The sequence below is a fragment of the Dermochelys coriacea genome, chromosome 4 (genome assembly GCF_009764565.3).
Source record: "Dermochelys coriacea isolate rDerCor1 chromosome 4, rDerCor1.pri.v4, whole genome shotgun sequence".
Lineage (NCBI taxonomy): Eukaryota > Metazoa > Chordata > Testudines > Dermochelyidae > Dermochelys > Dermochelys coriacea.
This window is the reverse complement of record NC_050071.1, coordinates 96,948,164-96,967,427: the sequence shown is the minus strand read 5'-3', so window position 1 is coordinate 96,967,427 and position 19,264 is coordinate 96,948,164. Positions and strand designations below refer to the sequence as shown.

Sequence of the window (19,264 nt, the reverse complement as noted above, 5' to 3'; positions counted from 1 at the left end):
GCCCAAACTTTTTTACCTGCGTACCTTAAAACAATGTTGAGACTTGTATTAGAGAAATCCCAAATTTTACCTTATCTTATTGAATCCCACCATAACTAGAGCTTGCCAAAGCTCTACAATTATGTGGTTAAAATTAATCTCACAATGACAGTATTTTTATCAAACTAGTATGAGGATATCTTCCAAGTTCTGGGAAGCCAAGTGGAATTTCACGTTGGATATCATCAATAGAAACTTCATTATTACATGACTAAATAGGCACACACCAAGACACTGCTTGGTTAACATTGTCAGTTTGAGGTTGAAAAAGATGACAAATTCCAGAATAGAAAAGGAATACTTGTGGCACCTTAGAGACTAACGAATGCTGACAGCTTGTATAAATTTGTTAGTCTGAAGGTGCCACAAGTACTCCTTTTCTTTTTGCAAATACAGACTAACACGGCTGCTACTCTGAAATCTGTCAAATTCCAGAATGGTATCAGCAGATTAGAGCAGGGCTCTTATGCACTTATACCAAATCGCCTGATGTTGAAACTCTAGAAGTCAGTTTATGCTGAAAAGTTAAAAAAATAATTTGTGTCAATCAAAATGGGACATTCCCTCCCCCCCCAAAAAATACCCAAAAACCACCAACCAACCCTCAAGCTAGGAATAAGGACTGACCTTGATGTAGTGCTGAGAGACTTTGCCACATTGAGGAGTAATTTATGACCTGCTGAGAAGTGCTGAGCACCCATAATCCCATTAAAATCCACTGGAGAGGCAGGTGCTCAGCACCACTCAGGACTTGTAACTGTGAGAACTGGGCCTCAGCTATGAAGGATTAAGGGGAGTGGTAAATAATGAAGGGGACAGAATACAATCAAACAATATGTATTTGAATGCACTCACCTCTGAAATAAAAGCTCTAGGAACAAACAATGCAGGTCATACTTACAGGAAGAGAAATACTGTCATAGGAAACAGTGACTGAAAAAAAAAATAGGGGTCATGCTGGATGCTGAACATGAGCTCCTAGTGAGACACTGCAGGTAAAAAGGCTAAAGCAATCCTTGGATATATAAACAATATCAAGTAGGAATAGGGAGGTTATACTTGGTATTTGACACCAGTGTGCTCACCAACAGAATACCATATCCAATTCTGGTGCCCGCTCTTCAAGAAGGATGTTGAAAAATTGGAGAGGGTTCAGCGTAGAGCAATGAGGAAGATTAAAGGATTAAAAACATGCCTTACAGTGATAAACTAAATAGATTGAACTCCTTGCGCCTATCAAAGAGAAGGTTAAGGGGTGCCTTGGTCACAGTCTATACATATGTAAATGGGCAACAGCAGTTTGGTAATAGAGGGCTCTTCAGTCTAGCAGAGAAACATATGACAAGATCCTGACTAGAAATAAAGAGCAAATTTTTAACAGTGAAGGCAATTAATCATGGGAACAATTTACCAAGAGTTATGGTGGATTCTCCATCACTGGACATTATAAATCAAGATATGTTCTACAACCACAGCTACTGGATATGAAGCAGAAATTAAATCGGGAAATTCTATGGCCTGTGTTATGCGGGAGGTCAGATTAGATGATCACAATAGTCCCTTCTGACTTTAAAATCTAAGAAAAAGAAATTAGAATACTCAAAGAGAGGTTAGAAGACATGAAGAACCATTCTTGAAAGAATAATCTTAGACTAAGAAAGGGATCAGAGAGAAGTATTAATCAGAAGACGGCAGTCTGAGGTAAAATGAACACAACATGTTATCTTGTTACAAATGGCTCCAAAGCAATGAGTCTGAATGATGGGCCGACTGTACCCAGCAGTTATACAAATATTAGCTGAATCACTAGCTGACTTGCCACAACAAGGGAGGCCATGATACAACTGGATGTATTTGCAAACAGAAGTAATGATCTATGTAGGCCTCATAACATAATACCTATCTAATCTAGAGATTTCTATTCACAAGTATGAAAAATGTTAATAACTTGGGAACAGACTGTCATATATAAAGATGAAAATTTTATTGTCTGTTCCAAAGGAAGATGACAATTGGAACCGCTAGAAAATGATAAGCATGTTTTGTGAAAAAAAAGAAAAGATTTTTTTCTAAGGGAAAATCAAAATGGTACTGGTTTTCAAAATCAAAATTTGTTTGTGTTTTCTACCTTCTCTCTTCCCACAACCCTTTCTTAAGTGACAAAATTAAAAAGAGAAAGGGGAAAAAACAAAGTATTTTTAGTTTTCAAAACAGACATTTTCAATTTTCATTTTTTTGTGGGGGCAAAGGGCAAAACAGGGAAATTTTCAAAATGAAAATGTTTGGTAAAAATATCTGTTTTTGAAAATTTTTAATTAAAAACATTTCTATTCGCTCTAGTGAGAGCAAGAGAGAGTGATGACAGAAATGTATTGTTTGGGTTATAAAGCTGCTTTTATTTTTCTTTGTTAGCACGGAGAATCAATCAGTTATTCTATAGGTTTTTCAAATGATTCAATTAATCGCATTAAGGAATAATTCAATAGTGAAAAGTAAGCTTAATTACTTACATCTACAGGCAATATTGATAATTTTATAAATGGAGCATTATGAAAATATGTCACCATAGAAAATAGGGTAATTTAATTATTTTATAGTTTAATATTGCTATTAAATAATTATTTACTGAATTATGTATTTACCATATAAAGTGCATACTAAATTATTATTACTTATTCCCAGGATATGCCGGCTAACTGGATATATGCTAAGGGTCAAAAATTATTGCAGAAATACCCAAACTAATAACTTCACACTTATGGATATCTACAGAGCACAGTTTGATAGACTTTGAACACACAAGTAGAAGATATGTGTTCCTGCCCCAAAGATATTATAAAGCAAGGCAGACATTGTATACACAAAGGATAGGGGAAGTTACGGAACAAAAATTAGATGATTGACTAGCGATGCTTAGCAAGCCTCTTAATGTACATCTACACTGTGATAAAAGACCCGTGGCATGGCTGTGGTTAGCCTGGTCAGCTGTCTCAGGCTGGCAGGGCTTGGGCTGTGGGGCTAAAAATTGCAGAGGAACCACGTGTTTTTAATGCTGCTATGTGTCTGTGTGTTGCTCCTCTGCTGTTCATGGCACTCCTGTGTTAGCTGCACCAGCGTAGCTTGCAGCTTGTTGATTCAGCAGACCTTGATGTTACTCCTAGAGAAAGACCTCAGGCTCAGTTCAGTGGCAAAGGTGCTCGACCAGGTTTATTGTCATCAAAACATGGTCCTAGCGCTCCATAGAAGCTACACTAACGCATATATGCCTGTGACAAGATACCAACTCAATCAATATAACATGATGTTGTCCCCTAGGCCAATACAAAAATTACTTCTTTTATACACTGCTACAAACAAGTTACATATTACACTCCAGATGTTGTTACCATCTTGTACCTCATAATTCTCAAAAAATAGCCTCATCCCTTATCCTGTCATCCCATCATTATCTTTGCGAGGGGTTGTGTGTTCTTGTACCATCCTCTCCTATCAGGAATGTGCTTACTTGGTTAGCTGATATCTGGATGTTACTATTCTGACAAGGCCTATTTTGGTTCACTCAGGACATGCAGAGGAATAAAAATTTGGCCACTTTTGGAGGAGCACTTTCTGTTCCCCTGAAGTGGAGAAGCTGGCTTTCCCCCCATCCCTTCCCCGGCAGTCACAGGAGATGGATCTCACCCCACAGCCCCATGGTTGGAGGAGCTGTCATCTCCTGTCTTGGTCTGGGGCCAGAGGAGTTTGCTCTTCCCACCATGGTCCCAGAGGAGTTCTGTGCCCTTTCTGATTGGGATGCCAGTGCCCCTGCTTGCCCCCCCCTTGTGCATACCTCTGGTTCATTGCCTTTGGTTCACAGTGTTAACCATGCCTAGGGCTCCAGCAAGGCCTAATACAACCATTAACAACTTCAATTAAATTGGTGATGAAGACTTTTCTGCAGGATCCTTTCCCTTGTGCTACCCCCTTAATGTCTACCCCTTTTGGCTACCTGAGAATGTATTTCTTTCTGTGTTTTGTAGATGTGTGATCCATACCAGCCTCTACCTTTGAGGAAATTAAATGACAAAATGATCACATAAATCAGTTTATAAGCATATAAAGGAGAAAGTGAATATAAACCCCAGAAGAACTTGAATGATTCAAGGCTTCAGCCAGCCACCTGCAAGAGTTGGGAGGAGATTTCCCTCCCTATAAAAATTTAGTCTGTTTTGAGTTTTTTTGGTGGGGGGGGGGGCAGGGAGCTTGGTTTCTTTCCTATGAAGCACCAGCAATGGCCACGGCTAGAGATGGGACACTGGGTGGTGAGGACTGGGCTCTGAGGCGGCACTGAGCATTCTCTATCTCAGCTGCTTACCTGGCTGGTTCTTGCCCACATGCTCAGGGTCTAATTGATTACCTTATGAGGGGTTGGGAAGGAATTTTCCCCCAGGTCAAATTGACAGAGACCTTGCAGGGTGGTTTCCCCTTGCTCTCTAATGTATGGGCATGGGTTGCTGGCCCATATTATTTGGCTATATCTCACTTAAACATTTCCCTGCCATTGCAGAGGCCTCAGGCATTGGTGCGCCTCAGTCCCTCCTATTCTTTGCCTGTGGCACATAATAGTATCATCTCCTAGGTGCTTGTAATTCTTTGGTCTACTTTTAGTTGTTGGGTTTAGTGTGCAGGTGCTGGGTTCTGTTGGTGGCCTTTAATATACAGGAGGTCAGAGTAGATGATCCTTCTGGCCCTCTGACACTCTATGAATGTAAAACAGAGATTTATATCTAGGGAAGAAAAGAACAGCATGGTTAATATTTGAAGTGTATTTGTTTCCACTGTAATTGTTTTCTCTTTATGTTGTATATAGATATATATAAAAATAATCAGTAGTAAAAGTAATATTTCAAATAGATTCATAATAAAAGTAATAAGGGCTTTTCATCCATAGATCTCAAAGTGCTTTACAAATGAAGTAAGTATCCTCTCTGTTTTACAGATGGGGGAACTGAGGCACAGAAAGGTGAAGTGAATTACCCAAGGTCACTCAGCAAACTAGTGGCAGAGTGGGAACAGAACCCAGGTCTTTTGAGTCCCAGTGCAGTGCTCTCTCCACTATTAATAGGGGTACAGTGTTTTACCAAATAATCTGTGACTGTTTCTAGAAGAAACCTTGAACAAACTCCTGGGACTGTTTGCAGGCAAAGCTGTGACATTATTTTGAAAAAAGAAAAGGAGTACTTGTGGCACCTTAGAGACTAACAAATTTATTAGAGCATAAGCTTTCGTGAGCTACAGCTCACTTCATCGGATGCATTTGGTGGAAAAAACAGAGGAGAGATTTATATACACACACACAGAGAACATGAAACAATGGGTTTATCATACACACTGTAAGGAGAGTGATCACTTAAGATAAGTCATCACCAACAGCAGGGGGGGGAAGGAGGAAAACCTTTCATGGTGACAAGCAGGTAGGCTAATTCCAGCAGTTAACAAGAATATCAGAGGAACAGTGGGGGGTGGGGTGGGAGGGAGAAATACCATGGGGAAATGCATCCGATGAAGTGAGCTGTAGCTCACGAAAGCTTATGCTCTAATAAATTTGTTAGTCTCTAAGGTGCCACAAGTACTCCTTTTCTTCATGGGGAAATAGTTTTACTTTGTGTAATGACTCATCACATCAGCCACACTATCAGAGTCTCGTTCACCTGCGCATCTACCAATGTGATATATGCCATCATGTGCCAGCAATGCCCCTCTGCCATGTACATTGGCCAAACTGGACAGTCTCTACGTAAAAGAATGAATGGACACAAATCAGACGTCAAGAATTATAACATTCAAAAACCAGTTGGAGAACACTTCAATCTCTCTGGTCACTCGATCACAGACCTAAGAGTGGCTATACTTCAACAAAAAAGCTTCAAAAACAGACTCCAACGAGAGACTGCTGAATTGGAATTAATTTGCAAACTGGATACAATTAACTTAGGCTTGAATAGAGACTGGGAATGGATGAGTCATTACACAAAGTAAAACTATTTCCCCATGGTATTTCTCCCTCCCACCCCACCCCCCACTGTTCCTCTGATATTCTTGTTAACTGCTGGAATTAGCCTACCTGCTTGTCACCATGAAAGGTTTTCCTCCTTCCCCCCCTGCTGTTGGTGATGACTTATCTTAAGTGATCACTCTCCTTACAGTGTGTATGATAAACCCATTGTTTCATGTCCTCTGTGTGTGTGTATATAAATCTCTCCTCTGTTTTTTCCACCAAATGCATCCGATGAAGTGAGCTGTAGCTCACGAAAGCTTATGCTCTAATAAATTTGTTAGTCTCTAAGGTGCCACAAGTACTCCTTTTCTTTTTGCGAATACAGACTAACACGGCTGCTACTCTGAAACCTGTCATTATTTTGAAAAACACTATTAAGAGACTCAAGTTAATGTTTGAAAAATAGGCTGCATAGTATTTTTGCTTTTCACAACATTCTTAGTGGATTCACAACTGCTCGAATATCATCATCATGATCCCATTGAAATTGTATTGGGATCAAGAGACTTGGCGGCATTTTAATGAAAGTTTCTTATACTCTTCCACTGAGGTTAAGACTTCTAAGGTAGCACTGTAATGATTTCTTTACAATAGCATGCACAAACACTGTATACTACATTAGCTAGAAAAGAGCAGCTACAGGGTTCTATGTTAATAATCAGTGGATTAAGAGTTACCTAAAGGGAGGATAAACTACAGAAGGGTTGTTCTAATTTTTGGAAAAAAAAAACACATACCAGGCCTTATACCCCTAAGGAGAGGCACAGCAGCATGGCAATTTTGGAATAAAATCTCAGCTTCCTACCTGAACTTAAGTAAGGGCAGATGAGCATAGTTGGGCTCAGAGCCTCATAAAGGAGGTGGACTGCTTTCAAGGGAAAAAGACAAATTGGTTGCTTGTAAATGAGGACAGGGAACTCTAGAGACATAAGCTGCTTTGTATATACTGTATTGCTTTGTGTTTATATTGCTTGCTTAGAATTTAAACAATGTTACACTTTGTGAATCAAATATGGCTAGAGACTGTTGGTTGGTGTTGTTTTGGTTCCACCTGGTGGGGGAAATGAGGAACCCAAACCTTGTGAATAAACCTAAAACATCAGAGACAGTTTTCACTGATCAATCTGGGACTCTTGGTGAATTTCTGTTTAGCTGAGTGGATCCTGACCTTGTCAAAAATTGGAACACACAGATACAATGCAGGTTACTGTGGAAGGAAAACAGTCAGCCAAAACTGAATCACTGGTAGGAGAAATATGAACCAGGGATGGCCCATGAGCTGCACATATGTAGTTCATGGCTACTTTGTCAGCTAGTTACTAGAAAGAATATGTCAGCTGGGGTGAAGGCTTCAAGCAAACAAAGACGTATGCTGTGTTCCTCCCTTCCAACCAAAGGAGTAAGAGAGGGTTCATAGGACTGTGTAAGGAGTTACATGGACAAGCACTATGGACATGAAAAGAAATGGAATCACATACCAATCAAGAACCAAGTCTTTAACCATTATTGCACAGTAGGGTACCAAAACAGACATCAGGGAGAGCAGAGAGCAATGAATGCAGGAATCTGACCCTCCAGGATGGTGATGGAAAGGGCACGGCCTTATCAGAAGTAACATAGGTCACAGAGCGTATACTCATCAATCATATTCCAAATAACAGATTGGCATTGAAGCAGAACACACTGTCAGTAAAGGCATAGTTGGTAGTACCATCTAAAGTAAAGGTTGATCAACACTCTCCATTATAAAAGCTGGTTTTCTGTTACTTTTAACTTTGCCAAATCTTAACTGCTCAGGCTGAAGCTTTCCATACCAGGAGTCTGCCTCAAGGTGAATGGTTTTTTTTTTAAGCTTCAGCAAGAATAGTTCACCCATTACTGAGAATGGGTTTAGGGAAAAATATGTTGTGGAAAAAACGGTATGTGATCTTGCAATACAGGCTATATTACAATTATTCAATTACTCACAATTATTGTTATTATTTGGATTTGTTTTCATTATTTGTTCAAATTAAGGTTGCATGGAGAAACTTAAATTCTGACATTTCCTAACTTTTAAATGCTTAACATGCAATCTTAACATTTTAATGTAGTTTCTTGTGTGTATTTATCATTTATATTACAGTAGCACACGTAATTTGTTAGATGATATCTATACTGTTAGGATCACACTGACTGGCCAAAAGTCAATAGCAAAAGTTTGACAGACAATTATGTCAGAGCACCCAGAGCATCCACAGAGCAGAGACGAATTTATCTGCAGCAAAGGACAAACACCATGCTGGTTGCATGAATATCCAGAGGCAAAACTGGCAGTGGGAAAAATGCACTTAGGAGTGTTTATTAAAATGATCATTGTTCAATGTAAACTTTGCTAGAGTTGGTTCCAAATGAGAGAGAAATCAGTCTGAGTTTAAACTTTGCCTGGCAATTAAAAGAAGAGGAAGAGGTAAGAAAGCTCAATTTATGATCCAGTTTGTATCAATTTACCACTTTCAAAACAGATATATATCTGCTAAAACATAGTTATTTTAAGAAAACATGTCATAATCTATTATGTTAAACAGTTCTTGATTATTATCATTTAGGGCTGCAGCAATGCCCCAAAAATGTGCTGTTTCCCAAAACTGTGGCAGACAGAGTACCTGCCCTGAAGATCATGCAATCTAACCAAAAGAGATATTGCCTTCTTGTAGGAAAGTCACCAATCATAGGCCAACCATCATAAATTTAAGAGAGATTGAGTGAGAGAAATCTTTGCTTAAATTTTCTCTGGAAAAAAAAAACCCAGTGTGTTGCAATAATCATCCACAGATGGTAGGATTTTTAGAATCTAACCACTCCGGACAGAAGGATCCTTCAAACCATTCCTTTGGGATATCTTTAATATTTATATCTCTTAGAAACAATCCTCCTTCTTCAGAATGCTCAAAAGCATTTGGTTTACTTGCAACTCATATCTGGGATTACCAGCAGTACAAGATTATAATTGACCGCCTCTCCTCCATTGGATAAATCTAGCTGTGTAACAGAGACAATTTACTCTGAGAGAAAAGCAATTAAAATAGGGATTAATTTCCTTGACCTGATCTGTGTCTGGAGGGAATTAAATCGAAATAGCAGAGAACATGGATTTTATTCCTTCAGACATGGATCATATGCACTCATAGATTACTGATTTGATCCTCCCAAATGTCCCATATAATGTGACCTCATGTACAAGCAACAAAATGAAAATCTCTGATCATGTCATAATTTGTCATTTATGTTTCCATTTCAGGCACAGCAGACCTAAAGAAAAGAAGGTGTGACAATACTTTCATCTTCAGTAACATTGGCTGGTGAATTACTTTAAAGATTATTTAATTAATAGAAGCATAGTGACTGTACTACAGGAACCAAACTGTGTTATACCATGTTATACCATGGGACTATTGCACTAAAGGACATTCTCCCAGTATGGGAAACTTTCCTATGTGGATGGGCCCTTGGGTAATGAAATCCCAAGGCCATGGTTTTTCAAACTTGAATATTTAAATTTAAGTGCCTAAATCCATATTTAGGTACCCAAATAATTAGCCTGATTTTTCAGAGACACTGGAGCTCCCACTGATTTCAGTATGTCCTGACACCAATGCATGTTGTGTTCATGGTTGTAACATTTATTTTGCTGTCTCTTGACAAGCCCTCCTCAAAATCAACCACCCCTGGTTTAAAAAATGGTTCAGCATACAAGCCTGTTGAAATGATATATTTGCAAGAGAGTAGATGAGAAAGCTGGATTCCTTTGTGGGCTTGAAACTTGCATCTGTACTGCACAAAATAAACACCTATATTCTGCATAGGCCACCACAATGCCAAGTGTCATGCACAGGCCTGGGATTGTGGTTGACTTCCGCACTCTCCTCATTCAAATGCTTCTCATAGACCCACTTCCTCTGTGAGGCCCACATATTTAAAAAAATAAATATAAGGATTATATGAAACCTTCTTGTGGCCATTCAGTGCATTTTTTTCTATGTCTCTGTCTCAGATGGTGGTATCTCTTGGGCTGTAAACTGGGACACAACGTCCGTAAAAGATTCAAAGCCCTTGAGTCTCAGTGGTGTCATAAAACATGGCATGCTTGCTGTGTATGTGCGAAAGGGTCAATGTACCACATCAGGAACAGTGATCAAAGGACCACCCTTTAAAGCCACCAAAATATTCTGTGCAAAGTGACAGAAAATCAGGACATTACCATGCCCAGAAGCTTTGCAGAATGACAGGTATGTGCGCTATGTCACTGCTGTGGGACTGTCAAGGTTCCTTCCCCACTCTGAACTCTAGGGTACAGATGTGGGGACCTGCATGAAAGACCCCCTAAGCTTATTCTTACCAGCTTAGGTTAAAAACTTCCTCGAGGTACAAACTTTGCCTTGTCCTTGAACCCTATGCTGCCACGATCAAGTGTGTTAAACAAAGAACAGGGAAAGAGCCCACTTGGAAATGTCTCCCCCCCAAAATATCCCCCCAAACCCTACACCCCCTTTCCTGAGGAAGGCTTGATAAAAATCCTCATCAATTTGCATGGTGAACACAGACCCAAACCCTTGGACCTTAAGAACAATGAAAAAGCAATCAGGATCTTAAAAGAAGAATTTTAATTAAAGAAAAAGTAAAAGAATCACCTCTGTAAAGAAAGGATGGTAAATACCTTACAGGGTAATCAGATTCAAAACATAGAGAATCCCTCTAGGCAAAACCTTAAATTACAAAAAGACACAAAACCAGGAATATACATTCCATTCAGCACAGCTTATTTACCAGCCATTTAAACAAAAGCAAATCTAACACATTTCTAGCTAGATTATTTACTAACAAGTTCTAATACTCCGTTCATGTTCTGTTCCCAGGAAAAGCATCACACAGACAGACAGACCCTTTGTTACCCCCCCATCTCCCACCTCCAGCTTTGAAAGTATTTTGTCTCCTCATTGGTCATTTTGGTCAGGTGCCAGCGAGGTTATCTTAGATTTTTAACTTTTTACAAGTGAAAGGGTTTTGCCTCTGGCTAGGAGGGATTTTATAGCACTGTACACAGAAAGGTGGTTACCCTTCCCTTTATATTTATGACAGGGACTGTGTGCCTTTATTCATACCTTACATTACACAAGCCTTCAATTGTCATGATAGTCAGACACTGATTAGTTAGTTTATGTTGTTTTTCCAATACAGACATAGGAAGGTCACAGAGAGAGAGAGGCACAATATAGTTTGGGGAGAAATGCTCCTGGGACCAACAAGCAAAAATGCTGTTAATTTTCTGCACCACGGATGTAGAGTAGGTAGGGTGCTAATAATTGTATTAGTATGTAGTCACCAAGGATGGCTCTCTCTGAACTAACTACCATCAACCAACCCAACAATTATAGACTTCCATGTCAAAAATGACTGGCCTCTTGCCATTGGCTACTCCATATGAACGTGTCTCAGTTCCTTTGTCCTTTCCCTTCACTGCTACCAACTAAATGAAGGTAGCTGTTCCCAGTGGATCAGGTGCTGCCATGGGCCACCACCTGTGGCATGTATGGCTTTGTAATGGTTCCCAGTCCACTTCTTTATGGCATCATTTATGTTGTATCTCATTGACTGATAGAAGTCCTTCCTGTAGCATTCATAGCGAGCGAGCTCTCCAAACGGCTCTCTTCACATATTGTGAGACACTGCTCAAACCTGCACAGAACAGAGTACTCATTTTGTTTATCACCTTCCCTATGAAGATGTTACACTCATGACTAAAATTGAGGTTTCTACACTTCTCCTTCTCTGCATCCTCCCCAGTTTGGCCAAACACAACTGGTATAGAACCATTCTGGATTGTGCTTGGAATTTCTGTGGGGAGAGTATTGTACACTCCCAGCAATGGATTCTTTGAGAAGCCAAGTGCCTGTGGAGCCATGGATGTCTGTTCCATAGGCTCTTCCACTTACTATAACCTGACACAACTAGGTGAGGCAAAACTGTGGGATCTAAACATAGAGTTTGCAAGAGCAGCAAGTAATGTTTTTACATTTTTCACGAGGAAATAGCATCACTTTTTCTCAGATAAGGACCTAGACATAGTCATATACATCTTAGACCAGTGGCTCTCAACCTTTCCAGACTACTGTATCCCTTTTGGGAATCTGGTTTGTCTTGCATACCCCAAGTTTCACCTCACTTAAAAACTACTTGCTTACAAAATCTGACATAAAAATACAAAAGTGTCACAGGTCACTATTACTGAAAAATTGCTTACTTTCTCATTTTTATCATATAATTATAAAATAAATCAATTGGAATATAAATATTGCATTTACATTTCAGTGTATAGTATATAGAGCAGCACAAACAAGTCATTGTCCGTATGATACTTTAGTTTGTACTTACTTCTGTAGTGCTTTTTATGTAGCCTGTTGTAAAACTAGGCAAATATCTAGATGAGTATCCCTTGGAAGACCTCTGAGTACCCCTATGGACATGTACCCTGGTTGAGAACCACTGGCTTAGACTACTGCAATCCTCTCTACCTGATGTTGAACAACCCCCCACAAAAAAGTTGAAGTTGGAATTGCATATACACCTCTACCCCGATATAACGCTGTCCTCGGGAGCCAAAAAATCCTACCGCATTGTAGGTGAAACCATGTTATATTGAACTTGCTTTGATGCACTGGAGTGTGCAGCCCCACTCCCCTCCCCCCTGGAGCTCTGCTTTACCGCATTATATCTGAATTTGTGTTATATTGGGTCACGTTACATCGGGGTAGAGGTGTAGTAGCATACTTCATATGAAACAAAGGCAGGTGCCAGCACATTACACTTGTGCTTCACAAACTCTGCTGCTTCCCCTTTCTCTTCAGAGCAGATTTCAAAGTCCTGGCCTTAATTAATAAAGATCTTAGATGGATTATGATTGACTACCTGTGGGCCTGTCTCATCCTGCAAGACAAATACAGTTCACAGGACAATTCAGATTGAAAGTTCAAACTTAGACTATCGGGGTCTGTGGGCATGGTCAGATAATCCACTTTATGGGGTGTGATTTCTAAAGCACACTGACGTGCATTAATTGGTCTGTGTAGAACCTGCTGGTGTGTATTAAAGGCTCCCTACCTTACTTTAATATAATACTACTTCAAATAGCGCTATGTTAAAGAACACCAGCAAGGTGGACCAATTAACACACAACATGTTTGTGCACTTTAGAGATCACATCTGTAAAGTTCATTACTCCATGTAGACAAGCCCTATGTGGCAGGACAATGGCTATGGAACTTCTTGCCAGTAGATGTCAAATTGATCTCAAGTCTGACTGTGTTTATGTCTACTCCTTTTAAAGAAAGAATAGCACCTGTAATAGGGCCCAAATAATAGTGTCTATACATGATGTTACCAAAAAAAACCCCACTACCACCAAAATAATATAAAACCTTACCATTTAAAAATCACACACTCCTGTTCATTGGAAAGAGGGAAAGAACATCATTTTCTCTATCGACTCTGACACTTCTTAATCTTGGATATTGGGAACCATAGTGACAGGCATTTTAGAAATACCTAAAGTAGATAGATCTGTAAATTAAATTAAAACAGGATGCATCACTGAGCAGACCTCTGGTATCTTCATGATACAGCTCCGGGCCTTGCTCACTGGTGATAGCAATGATGCTCAAAAGAACAATAACCCATCAGAAATATTTGCTGTCGCTGAAGGACAGGTAATTACAACTATCAGTAGGTACACTGACAGAGGCATCCCTTCTAAATGGAAATTTAAAATAGCAACATCCATATTGCACAGTAAAATGAGACTCAGAATGTAGAAGATGTTTTCATTTTGTTGGTGCAGATTCTGTGCAGCAAAACAGAGATCTCCTTACCAAAATACTTTAACTGGTTGACCCTCAATCTCTTCAGCTTCTGGGCAGTCTATAGTGCTGCCACTTCATTAATTAATGCACTCTGCAGCTGAATGGGGTAGAATTATTAACTTTTAAAAAAATATTTATTGAGATTCCATCTATCCACACTTGTAGGACTGATCTCCTATTCCATTCCTACTTTTCCTCTTCCTATTAACTTCTGGAACATCTGCTTTCCAGTTGTACAGTCAGTAACTGTGATGACATTGGCGTGCAATAACATTAGTTACATCTGATCTGGAAAAGATGCTTTTAAAAATCAAAGAGACAATTTTTTCTTCAGAGACATAATTCCCATTGACATCACTGGAGATTGGATACCTGTATGTAAAGGTAGAATTTGGTTCTATAGCTTACATTAATGCTAGCCAGTTTACAGATATCATCATCAACACTGTTGTATATCTTTTTCTTATCCTACTGCTTGAGAGGATAAGGAAAGGTAAGTGCAATGTCAAGGCTTTGTGTAATAAGTCCCCAAATAGTTTTTAAAAGTTTGACACATATTTATTAAGTGGCTAAGTGAATTGGGATGTGATAGACAGAGATGGTTTTGTGGTTTAGAAGCCAGGAACACTAGCATTCTAATTCAGGCTCTGAAAATGAATTTCCTACAGTGCTGAGCAAATAAATTGATTTGTCTACCTCAGTTTCCCCATACGTAATAACAGTACTCTTTCCCACAGCCTTCATACTGTAATGCTAACACATAGTTGGTAATCACCAAACTATTATGAGAGCTGCACCTCATTTAAAGCAGACAAGTTTTAACAAAGGAAAGGATAAGGAAAAGCAAAAATTATTTCTATTTTAATTAAATTGCAGTATAGTTTTGGGTATCCAAGTTCATACTGAAATGGAAGTAAAATGTTAGCAAGTAGCATTCAACTCCTTAAATGCTCAAATGTCTGTTTAAGGAGTTCCAAAAAACCTGTAATTCTATATCTTCCCTATCCCTAGGATTATTCATAATCCTGCTAGGCTTTTTTATTTGTTTTCCTTTCATCATTCTCTAGCAGTAATAGAGTCTCAGGACTGCCCTATATATTACTTATATCAATGACTCTAAAATTCAGAAGTAGAGTATAGGCAATAAATTGTTTTTGTAGTTTATTATTTTTAACAGGCCCATGGAAGAGACTGCATTCTTTTGTCTCCCCCATCTCTATTTGTAACAGTAAACAGATCTACACAAGCTATTCAGACTGAACCTACTATAAATTAGTTTTAGAGGTTTGATTTTTTTTCTGGGGGGTGGAGGCAGTGGCAAGGATAGCCATTAAATCAAAATAAAATAATAATTAATAAAGAACTGAAAATATTTTACACTTAATCACTAATTGTTTTTTTTTAAATAATAGTTATAAACAAGAGTATAACTCATATAGACCTAATCCCCAAAGTTCTGATTCAAGTTTTTTCAAATATTGGGAGTGTTCAGATCCTGGATTTTGGTTCACTGCCATGTCTAATATAAGAAAATTTACTTTGTTAAACTTCTGATTTATCTATGTACCACACCATAATACATCAGTTGCAAAATATCTGTAAAATTTAGAACTTTCTTGAAAGATGAATCCAATAACATAAGGATGAAAACACACTTTAAAATGTCACATTACTATGCAAAAGAGGATTCATTAGCAATAAAACTCTTCTAATCAATAATGTTTACAGGGCAAATATTCTCTTCAATATGCAGTTTGTTAAAATGATGCAGCCTATAAATATGTTTGAACTATTTTGAAATCACAAATCCAGAAGAATATGACAATGCTCATTAGGCACACCCAAGGAATTCTAACCAATTCTAAAGCAAACTGGTTAGCTCATGTAAAGCCACTATGGCAAGGTTGATTCCTCACTCTGGCACTTCGAGTGCAGAAGGTGGGGGCCCGCAAGGATTTTAAAAATTAATACTTGCCACTTCAGGCTTGTATTAAAAACTCCCAAGGTTACAGCTTTTCTCTGACCTTGGCTTGGTAAACACTGCCACCACCCAAATGCAACCCACCCCCCTTTTTGGAACCCAGGAAGGTGCACTTGGGAATTCCCTCCTGTGGGGTACCCTCAAGCCCTTTCACCACCAGCCCCCTCCAGGGAAGAGCTGAGAAAGAAAACAAAGGAAATTAGCTGTTGCCCACAGCTAATTAAACATATGCACAAACCTCTTCGGATACCAAAAAATCCAATCCTGTTCTTAAAAAAGGTAAATTTTATTAAAAACAGAAAAAGAAAATACATCTGGAACTTAGGCTTTTAAAAAGAGCAATTCCCCAAATAGCTCTCTTGAGGTTCATCTTAAAGGTTACAAGCAAACATAAGCATCTGGGGTTAGCACAGAGGAGTTCACTAGCCAATAAGAAATAATCCTAATTGCATCTTCTTAGACATTCCCTGATTACTTACATATTTGGGGTTTCAGATAAGCAATCTTTAGGTATGATCTGATGATTTCTCATAGCTGGCTTTCAGCTTCTCAAAGCATAACTGCTCCCTGTTCCCCTCTTTCCTGGAGAACCACAACACACAGACAAAGGGAACTTTTTCCCAATTTTAAAAAGTTCTAGCCCTCCCATTGGCTCTTTTGGTCAGGTGCCCACTCCTTTCCTTTTACCTGTGGGTTTGTTAGCCCTTTACAGGTAAAACAAGTAGAGAACAGCTACTAACAGGGATTTTATAGCTAACTGGCTGGGTGTCCATAAAAGGGAGCTATCCCCCACCCTCCTTCATTTATCACACACTAATTATACTTTACATTCTAAGAACTTAATTTGGGGTGTGGGGAAGAAATAGCCTTCCGTATGGCTGACTAGGATGTGCTGGAATTATGAATGCTAGAAAGTAAATTAGAAAATAACTCTGATACACTGATGTTGCACCAAATGGACTGTATAGGATGAATGCCACATAAGGAGAGACCTTCCTGAATTTCCCTTTGCTTATCAAATACTGGATTTTCTTAATTTTCTCTGGTGTAGCTAAGAGGAATTTTGATGCCTAAAGGGTAAAGCTTCTGCATTTAGGGATATTACAGTATCTATTGATGGTCTCCCATGTCGGAACTTGGTACGGTCTTGTATTTTATAAGTAGCTAAGTGACACTCTCATTTTGGTATCCAAAACGTTGTGCCACTCCTCTCTTTTCACCTATGTTCACTATTCCCAGAGACTTTCTTTAATTCAAGGTGGCATATTCATACTGATCAGCAAGATAAAAGACATCACAGCTTTGTCTTGCAAATTTCCACTCATTTACGTTTCACACTGACAACAGGGTTCTAACAATTAGGGCAGCATTAAGGTACTCTGGTGCCTTAGCACACAATGACATGCCCCCTCAGGGCCGGCTTTACAGTTTTTGCCGCCCCAAGCAGTGAAAAAAACTGCTGCCGCGGATGGCAAAAGGAAGAAGCTGCCGCCGAATTGCTGCCGCGGCCACAGGAACTGCCACCCCTTTCTAACTGCCGCCCCAAGTACCTGCTTGGAACACTGGTGCCTGGAGCCATCCCTGTGCCCCCTCTTCCCATGGTTCTGTCCCTGTGATCCTATCCTCCCTCTTAGAGTGGCAGTGGGATCCCCTCCTAGAGAAGCAGCGGGAGAGGTGCAGGCCCCTACTTCCTCTGGGAATGGCAGAAGCCTCCCCCCCCCACACACACACACACTTGAGTAGCTGAGGAAGAAATATTGGTCTTTTCTTCCCTACTTTGGAGACTGAAGAGCAGCAACAAGAGAGCCCCGTGCTAGAACTTACCCAACAGCCAAGGTATTTCTGCTGGGGTAGGTGGGTCAGGCACATTGCATTCTTCTCCTCCTGCCACACAGTGCTCTGTTGGGATGGCATTGGCATCTGCCCCCAACCTCCAACCACTTTTGGTGTGGTTAATGTTCTATTAGGATGCCCAGGGCAGTTCACATTTCCCAGAGTGATTGTTTCAGGCTGGCTACACTCATGTTTTCAAGCATTTCTTCACAACCACAAGGGCTAGAGAACTTACCTGGTTTTTTAAAAAATGAAAGCTAAGATTCTTGACATAATCACATGACTCCAGAAACTGGGGCCATAGGCACAGGCCTATATTATCTATGCCTTATTCTGGGCCTGCTGAGAAATGCACCTTTTACATTGATCAAGAGGCATCCCTCCCTTCATCCCTAACCTAAAATGTGACAAGAAAGCAATCCTGCGTGCACTCAGTATGGTGAGCCTTAAATTTTAACTGGAAAGAACAGGAATATTTAGACTTACTGATTGGCATTTAGTGTGTTTTGGAGCAGCACAAAATTGGAAAGCAGCTTCCAAACCTTGATTTCCCAATGGATTTACTGAGCTCTTCTTCAAGCACACTTTATTGAAAGGGTCCTTTGTTTCCTATTAGTCAAAGCCCATCAGACCAGGGATCTTGATCCAAAGGGGCCTGCCTCTGTAAAAGAGATTTGCAAAGTGGTCTCTTGGCATTCCACCTACTCATATATTAAACATTAGAGGATATATGTTAGTATCTTGTCTCACATGGCCGAAGGGCTGAAATTCAGTAGTCTTTTCTTTTTCTCTTTCAAGAGTCAAAAGGTATATGTTCCCCTCCTTAATTCAGCTCCTTGGCAATGCTGTTTAAAGCCTATGAATATGGATTTGGAGCTATCCCCAGCTGAAAAGGGTATTTTCCCTTTACCTGTTATATCACTTCACTGTGAGATTAGTTCAAGTTATCCTTATGCCTGCCCAGTTGTTATTCTGAACAGGTGACGTTTGATGTCAACTCATTTTGTAAGTGTTAGTTGTAGAGAAGTGACTCTCTTGTGTGTGATGCCCTGTGGAGAGAGCAGAATCCATTACTCTCACAGAAACCCATTTGACAGATTAAAAAGAAAAGTACTTTTCTTTTTATTGGCATCCTGGAGAATATTTCTATTTTTACCTTTTCATCTCCATAGTCTCACAGTACTATTGCAGATTGCTCCCAAATACTTGTACCTGATTGAATTGAAAGTGGCATGTTTTATACTATGCTTAATAGATACTGTCAGTTACGGATCTGTTTGTTGTTGTGTATGCATCTATATCATGATGAGCAATTTTGGCGGCATTTAATAAGCTTGTATATTTGCATCAGGGGAAAAACTTGTTTACTTTTTATGTTATGTATTACATTACTGTGTGCTATTTTATCTCATATACTCTTTGACTAGTTGCACTTATGAGCATTTTGTTGATGAATAAGATTACTGGCTTTTATAAATG

General features: G+C 39.4%; 1 protein-coding gene across 1 annotated transcript in view; it reads right to left on the bottom strand.

Annotated features, from left to right (window-relative positions):
* YIPF7 (Yip1 domain family member 7) overlaps positions 1 to 16,629 on the bottom strand; it is a 38,710-nt gene extending 22,081 nt beyond the window's left edge. Inside the window, 1 exon segment of the mRNA XM_038400074.2 lies at positions 16,432 to 16,629. Coding sequence (XP_038256002.2) covers positions 16,432 to 16,484 — 53 coding nt within the window. The 5' untranslated portion in view covers positions 16,485 to 16,629.
* Between the last annotated feature and the right edge of the window lie 2,635 nt (positions 16,630 to 19,264).